At 37.3% G+C, this 12725-nt stretch overlaps 1 protein-coding gene across 2 annotated transcripts in view; it reads left to right on the top strand.

Annotated features, from left to right (window-relative positions):
• The window catches only part of LOC121431091, a 73424-nt gene that overhangs the window by 42812 nt on the left and 17887 nt on the right, over window positions 1-12725 (top strand). For both annotated transcript variants that reach the window (XM_041628573.1, XM_041628572.1), the window contains exon 5: window positions 3161-3224. In XM_041628573.1, the coding sequence (XP_041484507.1) occupies window positions 3161-3224 (64 nt within the window). The remainder of the gene's footprint in view (window positions 1-3160; window positions 3225-12725) is intronic.

The raw sequence follows: 12725 nt of genomic DNA, 5'->3' as shown, positions 1-12725 counted from the left end.
AATATTTGTACCATCACACACATTACGTCCATATATGTACTGTTGCACAGTTTGATAAATGACATCACTATCAAATGCTTGTTAGAAAAATAAAGCTTTTTTATAAGTTCATATGTTACTTTTTCTGAATAAAGTAGAACTTTCTGGCATTTTTGTTTTCTTCTTCATATCAAAGTTTGTGTTGTAACCTTGCAAGGCCTTTATATACAATAATCTCACACATACAGAAATCTCTCCACCTGATTTTTTCTTTTATCTTTTCTACTGGACAGTCTTCTTTATTTTAACATCTTCATTTTACATCTTCATTGGAAAAACATTAACATTGTCCTGAAGAATTTACCTTGTATTTGTTGATTTCTAATGCAATTTTATAAATAATTGTATCTATGCATGTGATATATGCAATATGTAAAATGTTTTATTACAAATGTTAATATGTGAGCAAAATGAGTTTCCATATGGACAATAAAATGAAAATGAAATTGAATTGAATTTTTAATATGAAATCTTGTGACTATATATTCACCAATAGGCTTCTGTCCTTTGTATAAACTGAGCTGCAATTTTACAGTATCTATGGTAGATAAGGATTAACCCGTACTGGAATTCATATCAATGTTAAACGTATTTTATTAGTTTTGATTTATTGGACTATTGTCCAACACTTGTTTGTGGGATTCATTTTGGATAAAAATGATTTATATCATTATTTTATTCACAAAGACATATTTATGGGACCTTAGCTTGTCTTTGCTTTTTTAAAAAATAATTCTATATATGAAGTAAAAACACTTTTTGAAATGTTTATACGATGCTCTTTACTATAGGAACCTTACACTAGCTGTTTAAAAAGTTTATTACAAGTGTATAAAATCTTAAACAGAAAAGTTTAAATTTGAATACGTAATTCTCAATAAATTCATCATGGTTGTTTAAACTATTAAACAACTACGGTATAGTAAACAGCATGGTATAATTCAAACAGCGTTTTTACTTTATATGAGAATAGGCCTGACTTGAAACAGATATTTCAATATTCAGATACCCGACACTGAAAACCGGACGGCGGACGGGTATCCGAAATTTTACCCTGAAATATAAAAAATAATATCCATTTGCACTTAACCGTTTGGATATCCGTTTGGTGGCAGCACTATATGAGAATCATGCATTTGATCCTCTCGCAGAGTGCAGCCATTCATATTTATGATTATTTTGCATATAAAGCTTGTAGCAAGCAACAGTTAGACTCTTGAGGTGTATTTAGGTGAATACCCTTTCCTGCACTTTTCAATCTTGGTACCCTCATCTTTAGTCTCAAGCACAGACCCTTAATCGCACTTTGATCATCAAGTGAACCTTTAGAGGAGTCTAGTACAAGATCTTACTAGTATGTGCTGATTCTTTTTGAGGAAATGCAGCACACAATTCTTATTTACCTCAGGTAGTCTGAAAATTCAGACCATCAATGCATGTTTTGACATACAGGAGTCTGTTTTTGCAGACTAACTTCTCCTTGCCTCACCTGTAATACACAGTCTGATTGAAGCAGACCAGTGAGAGAAAGGTTAGATGCAACTGACCTATAAATATAACTCTACTCAGGGATTGTCCTATAAGGGTCATTTGAAGTCATACCACAACTTATCATGTTGATCTCCTTGAACTATCCCAGTAAACAATTGAAAAACAATCAAATGATCTAGTTCTTAGTTATAGTGCAAATTGTGACTGGCTTTGGGTTTATTGATCTTGAAAAGTACCCCACATGGATGTACAAGTATGCTCATTGGCAATATTGTAATGAAGCATGCCCGCAAATATAATTTGACTTCATTTTTATGTCGGAAAGAATCACCACCAAAATCAGCATGGTACATTTAATCCAATGAGCTTATAAGCCTTGTTGGTAAGGAATTATGGAAATAGTGCTGATTGATTTCTTTATGGGATCTATGAGGCTGTTCTCACTATGTTCCTAAAACTAGTTTAGTGGAAACTAGTTTAACGCGTAGTGAGAACGGTCAAAGCGGTCTTGGAAGCGATCTTCCAAACCAGTTTGGAAAACCACCTCGCGATGTAGTTTTCAAGATCGCTTTGCCTCGTGTAAGTGAGGACACAACCATTCTTCGGGAAGCGATCTTCGCACATTTTGAGCGGGCTACTCCACACGACAGGTGTAGAATGCCTATGCTGTGGTTTCGAATTTCGCGCGAAACGTGTCACCCTACTGAGAGCGTTTCCATAGCAACAAGAGCGCTTTACATGAAGTGATTTTGAAAACCACTTTCGTGTGATCAAGTGGGAACGCTAGCAATGCGATCTTTCAAAGTGGTTTTCTGAATCGGCTTCCAGTAAACTAGTTTTAGAAAGCTTAATGAGAACGGCCTCTATGATTCTTTGCATTGTAGCCTTCCAAAATAATAGTACTCAAAATCACACCTTAAAGACTTAGCGTGGTAGTTGGACACAATATTGTTATGTTAACCATTACTGAATTTGCTATTATTTGTAAGGAAAGATTTCAGGCCCATGTTTGATTTACACAGAAATTCAGAGCTATGATAAAAAATGAGAACATCTTTCTACCCTTAATGATCAGATATTTGATTTCGGTAATTAGAATCTTTTGTGACTGGCATCCATTATACCAACCCACTCTTTTTCCCCTCTGTTAAGGCAAACAATTTTATTTTGAGGCCGAACAGTGAAAGAACGATGAAATTATCATTACTGAACATCAGGTGATTTTATATGCCTAGAGCCCTCGCTTGACTGAAGATAGACAATGATGTCAAGATCCTCTTATTGTCAACGAAATACAACAAAATATTTGTTTTATTGGAAGCTTTTGTTAAAATATAATAATGATAATTAGACTTATATTGCGCCAAATCCACTCTGTGGAGTGCTCAAGGCACTTTTTAGGAAATTATAAAAGAAATTAAGAAGAATTGAAGAGAAATATACATTGAGTTTGATATTCTATTTGAAAAGTGCAGAATCTTGGTCTGAAAGCCTGAAAGATTTCAATCAATCTCATATTTTATAAAGATATTCCTGAGTTATTTTGCCATTATATTCCAACTGACCACTTGATGAATTAATTTGTCATTATTAATATTTTTTTGTTTTCTACTACTTTTCTATCTTTCAGCACATGCTTCAAAATATTGGGCAGTGGGACTTCAACATTTTCAAGTTTGATGAAATTTCCAATGGTAAGAACATAAATTATGATGAATAAGAATGACTTTTGATTGAAATGAAGTGATAGTCTGATTGACATGTTAGGTGGTGAATAAAGGAAAGGATATAAATGTTATTGGTAGGATGATACACATAGGAACGAATTACAGAATGGAGACTCATACCCCTTTCATAAACCCAATTAAAATGAATTAGGCGGCTAATAGCAGCATAATTTGGTCGTAAAATTGGAGGAGGACAAGAGTTATCCGCATTACTCTGATGCTGCTATTATCCGCATAATAGCGGCATCGGGATAAGATTTTGAGTTTATGAACGCATTTCCAAATAATGCGGATAATTGCCATGGTGCGGTCACAAGGTCACCCTTTTCCAACACAACCGCATCGGAGGGGGCGTGTCCAGTTGTCATGGCGATTATCCGCCTTTTCAGGACGGGCGCTCATAAAAATAATGCGGCTTATTTTCGGAGTTTATGAACGCAATTTTTATTGAATTATCCGCATTACTCTTAGGCGGCTAATTGGAGGATAGGTTTATGAAAAGGGTAATAGACTTTATCAGAGAAGGAATGATTGCATGATAATAATGTCTATAGGTGGTGCTGCACCAGCTCGAGTTTGTTCAATCTCAAGGTTTTAGCCCGATCGGCCTTCGCGATTAATCTCGAGATTCAAGAAACCCCATCTCCACCATAGTTAGAAGAGCGATTCCTGTTCAAGCTAGGCATCGATACATTATTCATAAACACGAGTGAAGAATCTGCACAACAGACTAGTTACTATCTACCACACCTGAGTTGAGTGCAGCAGAAAGTAGATTAATTGTTGCTGAAGGATAGTATGCCACGGCTTGTATTTGAACCCTTGACCCCCAGTTTCAAAGTCCAGAGACGAATCCACTGGGCCACAATGCTCTGGAATCAATTCAACAAGGTACTAGTTTGTTTTTCATCTATAAGAATTATCAGACTCTACCCCCATGCATTTAGTTTACTGTAATCCTTGCAGTTCATCATTGTTGGATTATGACAGTATCAGATCTGGTGGATGATTAGTATATACATGTATTACCAGGAGGGAGCTATGCTTGATGTATTCTGAGTTTAAATCACCCCCCCATACCTAATGATGACAGCTAATCTTATACCCTTTTCTCACTGGCAAGATTGTTCTAAACCTTGTACTATAGGTGGGTCTAAATGCCTAGTCCACTTTCTTTTCTCGTAACATTTTTTGCAAAGTGGACTAACCCCATCTTATTTGGTCCTGCAGAATAGCAGTTTTAGCTAGGCTATTGCGGTGTTTATAAGTGTGAAAATCCGGGTTATGTGTCATTGTGAGAAAAGAAGGATGATGCTCTGTGTATGTCCTAGGGGTAACGGAGCCAGAGCTGTCGTCCAATCAGAGACAAGCATTGACGAATGGTTACCACTAGTTTGGGATTACTGATTTTTAGGTGAGATCCGCAAGTATTTCTTAAAGCAGGGTTAGGCAGAAAATTTGACCCTTGCAAAAAATAAGTATGGGGTTAAGGATAGTCTGGGGTTGAGAAACCGTCGTGAGAAAAGGCTATCATTCATCCTGGGATTGAGTATACTTAATATCTCCTTCATCCTGCGTTAATAGGATTGATGATAATGAAGAAATACTCATGAATAATGGAATAAGGTGCTTTCCCTTCATATCTGATACTAAATCCTTTTCTCTGATTATTCAAATGATGCAGTCTCATCTCAGACTCTAATCCAACAAATGATATGCTATTTGTAATAATGCTTTGACTGGTTTTGAAGTCCTTTTTCCCAGACTCTATCAGGTCATAGCATTCCTTGCCAGATGAACTACCCAATGTCACCTCTGTTAGCCTCTTCAAGCAAGAGGTACAGAGCATCCTGCTTTGTTTCCGATCTTACTACCTTCCTAAAACTAGTTTAACGTGTAATGAGAACGGTCGAAGTGATCTTTGAAGCGATCTTCCGAACCAGTTCATAAAACTACCTCGCGATGTAGTTTTCAAGATCACTTTTCCTCGTTAAACTGGTTGTAGTAAGTGAGGACACAACCGTTCTTCGGGAAGCGATCTACGCACATTTTGAGCGTGCTACTCCACACTACAGGTGTAGAATGCCTATGCTGCAGTTTCAAATTTCGCGTTAAACATGTCACCCCACTGAGAGCAATTCCATAGCAACAAGGTGGCTTTACGTGAAGTGATTTTGAAAGCCAATTTCGTGTGATCAAATGGGAATGCTAGCAAAGCGATCTTCCAAACTGGTTTTCTGAACCGGTTCCAGTAAACTGGTTTTAGAAAATGTAAAGAGAACAGTGTTTTGGTGTCTAATAGTAACTTTGTAGAATCTTTTTAAATGGCACTGTTCATATTCCACCCCAGGGGCCTGTTTAATGAAGGACTGACAACTGTTGTAACTTTGCCAACTTTGGCAACTACCATGGTAACAGGGCTTAGCAGCCAATCAGAATCAAGGTATCCATGGTAGTTGCCATAATGGCAAAGTTGCAAGTCCTTTATGAAACAGGCCCTAGACCTGCCCAATATAGTATGGGTGTGTTTATGCTTCCATTGCGAGGACGAAATCAGCGATTTCAAACGTCGATTCAAAACGCCGATCGTAAACGTGGTTCTTGGAGTGCTGTGTATGCTTAACTTTTCAGAGCAAATCATGATATCCAGCTGGCTTCGCATCGCAAAGCGAGGTCAAATTGGGCGTGCCTTTTTGCGAAAGTTTTTTTCCCGAATGTTGTTATTACGTGCAGATAACATGGAGCAATACGACTGTATTTGCCGCGGATTTTCCTCTCACCGGAAGCATGTACCAAATGACGTCATTTAAACACGTTTACGATCGTGGTTCTGTTTATACTTCCCCAGAAAGCCTGATTCTGGTCAAACGACGTTTACAGACGCACATTTTTGTGAGTTTACGATCGGCGTTTTGAAACAGCGTTTAAATGAAAGTAAGCATGGACGCAAGTGTGTTTTGGACTAATCACGTTTGGAATCGCTGACTCTGGCCTGAAAAGTGGAAGCATAAACATGGCCTATGATAATACACCAGTCGGTGGACTGTACTTTATCATCATCAGAAGAAGAAGGAGTTGGTTTCATTCATGTGACTGCAGGCAATAGGTGGTTTTGCCCACATGGCAGGCTAAATCACCCCCTAACATTCTTTCAATTGAATTTTTGGGGTGACCATCTTTTCTGCAGTTACCCCGAAGTCTGCTTCAAACAATATTTAAGAAAGTTTTCAAAAAGGAGCCAGTGAAATGCAAGAAATAGCCCCCAAACTTCATCAATTTTCCCACTTGTGGAAAAAAGCAGCCCCCAAAAATCTAAATTATTTTCTACCCTTTACTTTAGTGTTAGGATATGATTCAAATTAATGGCAGAGATGCAAATACCTGGATCATGAATTGGATTGTGTATTGTGTAATCTTTCTGAAGAAGGCATGCTTAACTCCTTTTTTCTCACTTTGCCATATTCATTCCAAATGTTCAGTCTGCATTAGAATATTAAGCATAGTCAGCATTGATACCTAGTAACAAAAAGAATGGTTGAATGATGGGATAGATGATCATCAATGTGGTATAAGTCTCAGGTGGATTGGTTGGCCTTAACAAGCATAATAAATGCATTGTTTTTACATCTTTCTTAGAATTAGCTCATGATTGTCGTCAGTAGCTGACGACAATGTCTGTCTTCAGTTTGATTGAACACCCCCCCCCCCCTCTCCCCTTGCCATCTCACCTGTGTTTCTCTTCGCTGTTTTGCCCTGGGGCCATACTCTTTCCATCGCGACCATCAGATGGCGAAATGGACAAGAAGATAACAGGAAAACAAGCAAGTTGCTAGTTGCCACGGAAACCGTGGTGATGAATTTTACCATCATCAATAACAAGCTTACTCTGCAGGTGTTTGTTGGACAACTGTTATCCCTATGATGGGTTGATTGTATTTATATGTGCCCTATTCATTAGATCTCTCTGTCTCATTCTCCCTTTCTTTATCTCTTTCACAGTCCTAAATCTTTTCCTCTTCGTATTTATCAGCTCTCAGTTTACAATACCTGATACATTCTCTGAATAATCTTTAAAAGCATACATGTGAATATGCTAACATATGACTTGGACAACTGAGCTGCAAGGCCCCCACTTTTCACATGTGTCTGTGATATGATACACAAATGAGCCCCCCCCCCAAAAAAAAAGTGCTGCCCTTGACTCCATCACACTGGTTCGTACCCCTCACCCCTGCCCTCAACTGGCAGGGTCAGCCATATCGAAAACATTCACATGCACACATCGTATGATTTTAATATGGCTGTGTTGCTGCCCTCTAAGTTCGTAGATGTAACAGCACGATATCGCAGTCTTGAAATCCAAGATGGTGGATAGGCGAAAATCATTGACTTCTCAAAACGATGTCTAAAAAACCCCACATTATCAATAAAATTTCATTCAACTGTAAAATTATGCTAATAATGTGAAAGGTGAGGATGTGTTCATGTTAAATGTGTTTGTCAATATGTTTTGTGTACCCGGATAGATACGATTAGAACAGATTATACTGCATTGTTGGTACAGTAGCAGATACACACGTTTCATCTTGGTTTGAAATTTTTCTTAACTGGTTTTTCGAAAGACTAGCCAATGCCTTTAACTAACCCAAAGTTGGTTAAATTAACCAACCCAAAGTTAGTTAAACATTAACAGCCCATTTGTTGTTTAAAAACAATCAATTTATTTTGCATGCCATTCTGTTTTAACCAAAAGTTGGTAGGTTCATATCTGAAACCAACTTCTAAGTTGCTTGAAAAAATTATCACAATTTTACACAATTCTGGAGATTTCTTGCATTTTGAAGGAATAAAAGAAAACAAATGAAATAGAAGGTTTTAAAGGCACTGTGCATCTTTACAACCCATCTAATTTGCTGTTGGCCTATTATGACTAGTGATCCTATAATTCAGTTATTATCAAATTTAGTGTTGCCAATTTGGCCTTATGAATAGGTTAAACCCAGTCACCCGTTATAGGATCTTTTGTTTTGTATCGATGGATAATATTGTGCATCCAATCTGATATGCCCTCTGGCCATCGTTCATCACTAAGAACACTTGGTCAGAATTTCAGACTGACCTATAATCTGGTTTGCTTTCTGATTTATTTTCACATTTCTTGTTCATCCCTAGATGATTCATCCTGTTCATGTAGGTGAAACAAATGATTTTTATTGGCTTTGTTATATCTGCTGTTATCATAAATTTACAAAATTTGTTTTATGATAATATATTTAAAGTGTTTTTTTTAACAGGTGACCTGTGAGTCATATCATACAATTCATTGGCACTAAATTTGAGAAAATGACGTGTGTCTTTTGCCAGAAAGTCATATCTTCCAAGTTCCCAATATGATAATAATAGTTTCCTAAACTGATTAAAAGAAACAATTTCAAGAATGTACATGATAATGTGGTATTGGAGATAAATTACTTGCCTTTGAAACAAATAGAGGAGAGTTTCAATGTCAACAATGGTGCATGCTGGTTTTAACTGCTGCCAAATATTGAAGCCGAGTAACATTATACCTTCTTAAAATTGATAGCTTGTTTCTGTGTGTTTGAACGTGACCATAGTAATTCAAGAGTACTGAAAGCCTGGAAATGGTTTAAGTAGAAATCTGTAGAGGCTGTAATTACATGCAAACGCGTAACCACATAGTAATTTCATTTCAACCGAGCAATGCTGTCTCTTGTCCAAGCTTTCTCTGCTGTCCTGTATTCTGTTTAAGCGCAACTCTTTCTGCAAAGGGTCCCAGGCCTGTTAACGATCACAGAACAAATGCTATGAAGATCCAGCAAATATCTAACACTAACAAGCATTTGAAAATTGTATCTTTGTAGTTGAATATTATGACAAATTATTCTGATAGGGAAAAAATAGATTGCTCAGGAATCTGTGATTTAATTTTATAAAATGTATTTTCACAAGATAAGTCTTTCTTCAAAGTGTGATATAACACATGCCCACATGTGCTTATTCGTGTCAGGTATTTTCAGTGTTTCCCAGCACAACCTTTTTCCCATTTCATTCAAATTTGTCAAAACATACTCCAATCCACTTTGATTGTAAAGACTTTTGAAAAGTATTACTGCATCTATTGCTAAGGATGTAAAGTGATGATTTTTTTCAGCCAGGAATAATGGGTTACTCATGCAACTTCTTTTGATCCAAGATTTAAGAATATCTATCGCAAATGCACAAACAGTCGTTTCTAAACATATTTTTTAGAGTGAAGTCACAAGTTTTTTCCTTGAAATTTGAACATTCAGTATTAAAATGAAAAAAAAATATCCCCCTAGAGTTTGAGATGTGGGTGTTTTGCTTGGTGTACAACATAGTTTTATTTAACTCTCCTTTCTTGAACGTGAGATTATAGTTCGTATCTCAACAAGCCATCTCATGTGAACATACAAACAAGAAAGTCATGATGAAGGACATCTCTTTCATATTACATGCCCTTGCCATTGTCTCTATCAATTTTTAGTATCCGTTGTTAAGTTGAGGACACCAGCGTCGATCCCCATGTGATCAAAAGGGGTACTAACTTTCCAAGGGGCAGTTTATGAAACCCTGAAGCCTCCCCCATGGAAAGAGAGGAAATTAATAGTGAAGGGGAACCCTTTCCTGAGCCCTATGTTATGTAGTAGGCCTATATAATCAGGAGCTTTATGTATCAGAGGCTGGGAATTCATTGCCAATTTAAGGATTGGATTTAGTGATTTCAGTAAAAGTGCATTTATCAAATCTCCTTCATCACCCCCCCCCCCCTTTGATGCCCAGGCAGAATGAGTGTGCATCTGTCACGTGTTATACCTCGTGGAAGCAGTGAGTCGCATGTACGGCCATTCTTGTAGCAATGCCGTGCACAGGTGGGGGTAAATGAGTTGGGTCATTTTGAGGGGCACAATCGTCCAAATGAAAAGAATAAATTGTTGAGTGACTCAACTTGAAGATGGAAGGGGGATGGGGCACCATCTCCCTGATCTCCCCTAGGGGACACTCTCAAAGGAGAAGGGGTATTATTATTCAGCCTCATTTGATGAGATGAAGTTCTGACTAGAGTGATTTTATAGGGGTACTTCTGTTTGGCCCTTGAAGAGAAAAATATTGTATAAAAATGCATTATGGAGTATCTGTGAGTACAGTTAAGAGCTTTGGTAAAGGCTTAACAACAGTTTTAGAACACTTTTATAGGACTTACTAAAAACTTGAAGATTCCTGCATATTGTTGTTCTATTAATAACACGTATGCAGTGAAATCAAAATCAAAGTTACTTTGAATTCAAAGTTGTACTAAATCAAAATGAAGGAATGAAGTCATGTTGATATATCCAGATATGTGTTGTTACAAGCAAAGATCACACTTCATTCTTACGTGAGTTTTGATGAACTAAAAAAGGATGGATTTTGTGCTTTGCTAAATCATAATTATCAAAATCGGTGTTCAAATTCCTCCTCAGTACTCGCATCCTTTTCTGAGGCATTTATCTACATTTGTCACTCTCCATCCAGGTAGAGTAAATAGATAACCTGAAGGAAAAATATCTTGAATGCTTGAGCTCAATTAGGGTTGCTGGCTTAAGACACAATAAATAAAATAAAAATGATACAGGATTTATGTAGCGCACACATCGAACTTGGTAGGTGCTCAAGACGCTCCTATATCAGCTAAGTTAGTCTTCTTATTCCGGTGCTCATAGCTTTTTTAGGAATTACTTGTGGTCTCATGGTTATGATTCTGAAGGATGTGGGTTCAATTCCCAGCCAGGGCCTGTTTTCCTTCAGCAAGAAATTTACCCACAATGCTCACATCAGTATAATGCTAATAGTAGTAAGCAGGGCTTTTAAACATTGTATTAAGGGCTAGATGAATGTTGCATATTATTATTATTAAGAGTCTGTGTATGCAAGACTAGGAAGCTGTCTTGTGACACATAGGCATTCTAAGGAAGCTAATCGGTCTGAATTTGTTTTGATCATCGTCATGGGGATAACTGTCATTTGGAAAACTTTTACTCCCCAAAATATAGGATGTGACATCAGTGTATAGTTAAATTTTTCATCGGTTGAGAGCCATATTACCCCCCCCCCCCCTCTAGTCTTGTTTCATAATAGAGATAAGAAACCATTGTGTAATAGCTCAAAATGTAGATAAAATGATTGAAAATGGACATAGTGCACTTTTGTTCTAATTTCCCAATTTTATGTATAATCTCCCACTTGCTATACAAACTTTGGATCTGTATGAAGAAATTCAAATAAATTTCTCTCATCCATAAATATGTTTCAATTATTAAACATTTTGAAACAAATATTTTAGTCAAAGTGACTGAGGTGTACCATGAATGAGAAAAGTTTGCAGCACAAAATTTTGACCTTCTCAGAAAGCACTCTTTCTCAAAGGAATTGTCATTGATGAAATATTCCTTGTGGAAATAAGGTTAAGAGGCAGCTGGCTGGAAAAAGTCAAAAGTTAGCTAACATATCCCTTGTCCAGGTTATGGACATAAATAGCCATGGTGATGACAAGGTAACAAATGGAGAAAGACGTAAACGATGAGTCAAAAATTTGGCCCTTCCCATATGGAAAATTGTGCAAGCTTGCGACGAGCTCCCCGGGGAATTGATTTAATCGATGAAATAAAAGACCTTATTTTCCCTCTTTGTGTTCTCTTTTTAAGAATGGCATTTTGGATCAGTGCCCTGAGGCTAGAATCTTAAAAACTTCATGAAGTCTGAATGTTTGTGAAGAATCACATTGAAAGAATGATATTATGTTGTGAATTAACAAGACCACTTGACTTTATGTAGACATAATGATTCTATGCAACATTTTTATAGTGTATAATGCAATGTTTCTAAGCCCTTGTATACTGTATCCCAACTTTAGTATGGCTAGTTGGGTAGCCTGATCAGGTACTTACATGTAAGTATTCAAGGAATTCCTTCCTACTGGGTACACCTGCTATACCTGGTAGTAGAGTGGCAAAGGTAGATAATTGCCTTGCCTAAGGATATGAATGCTGCAGTGGGCTTTGAACCTGGGACCTTGTGATTCAATATCAGACTTATCCACTGAGCCACAATATCTCTAAATATGAGCTCTGTGATAGCTGTTTCTGTTGTCCTTGATCAGACCGATATGTATTGTAGTTCATCAGGTTTGAAACTGATTTTGGTCTAATAGGAACAGGGCATTGTGTGTGCAGTTTATTAGGAAGAGCTGCTACTACTACTACTACTACTACTACTACTACTACTACTACTACTACTACTACTACTACTGCTACTGCTACTGCTACTGCTACTGCTACTGCTACTGCTACTGCTACTGCTACTGCTACTGCTACTGCTACTGCTACTGCTACTGCTACTGCTACTGCTACTGCTACTGCTACTACTACTACTACTGCTACTACTACTGCT

Source organism: Lytechinus variegatus, chromosome 17 (genome assembly GCF_018143015.1).
Source record: "Lytechinus variegatus isolate NC3 chromosome 17, Lvar_3.0, whole genome shotgun sequence".
Lineage (NCBI taxonomy): Eukaryota > Metazoa > Echinodermata > Echinoidea > Temnopleuroida > Toxopneustidae > Lytechinus > Lytechinus variegatus.
This window is presented reverse-complemented; position numbering and strand designations above follow the sequence as displayed.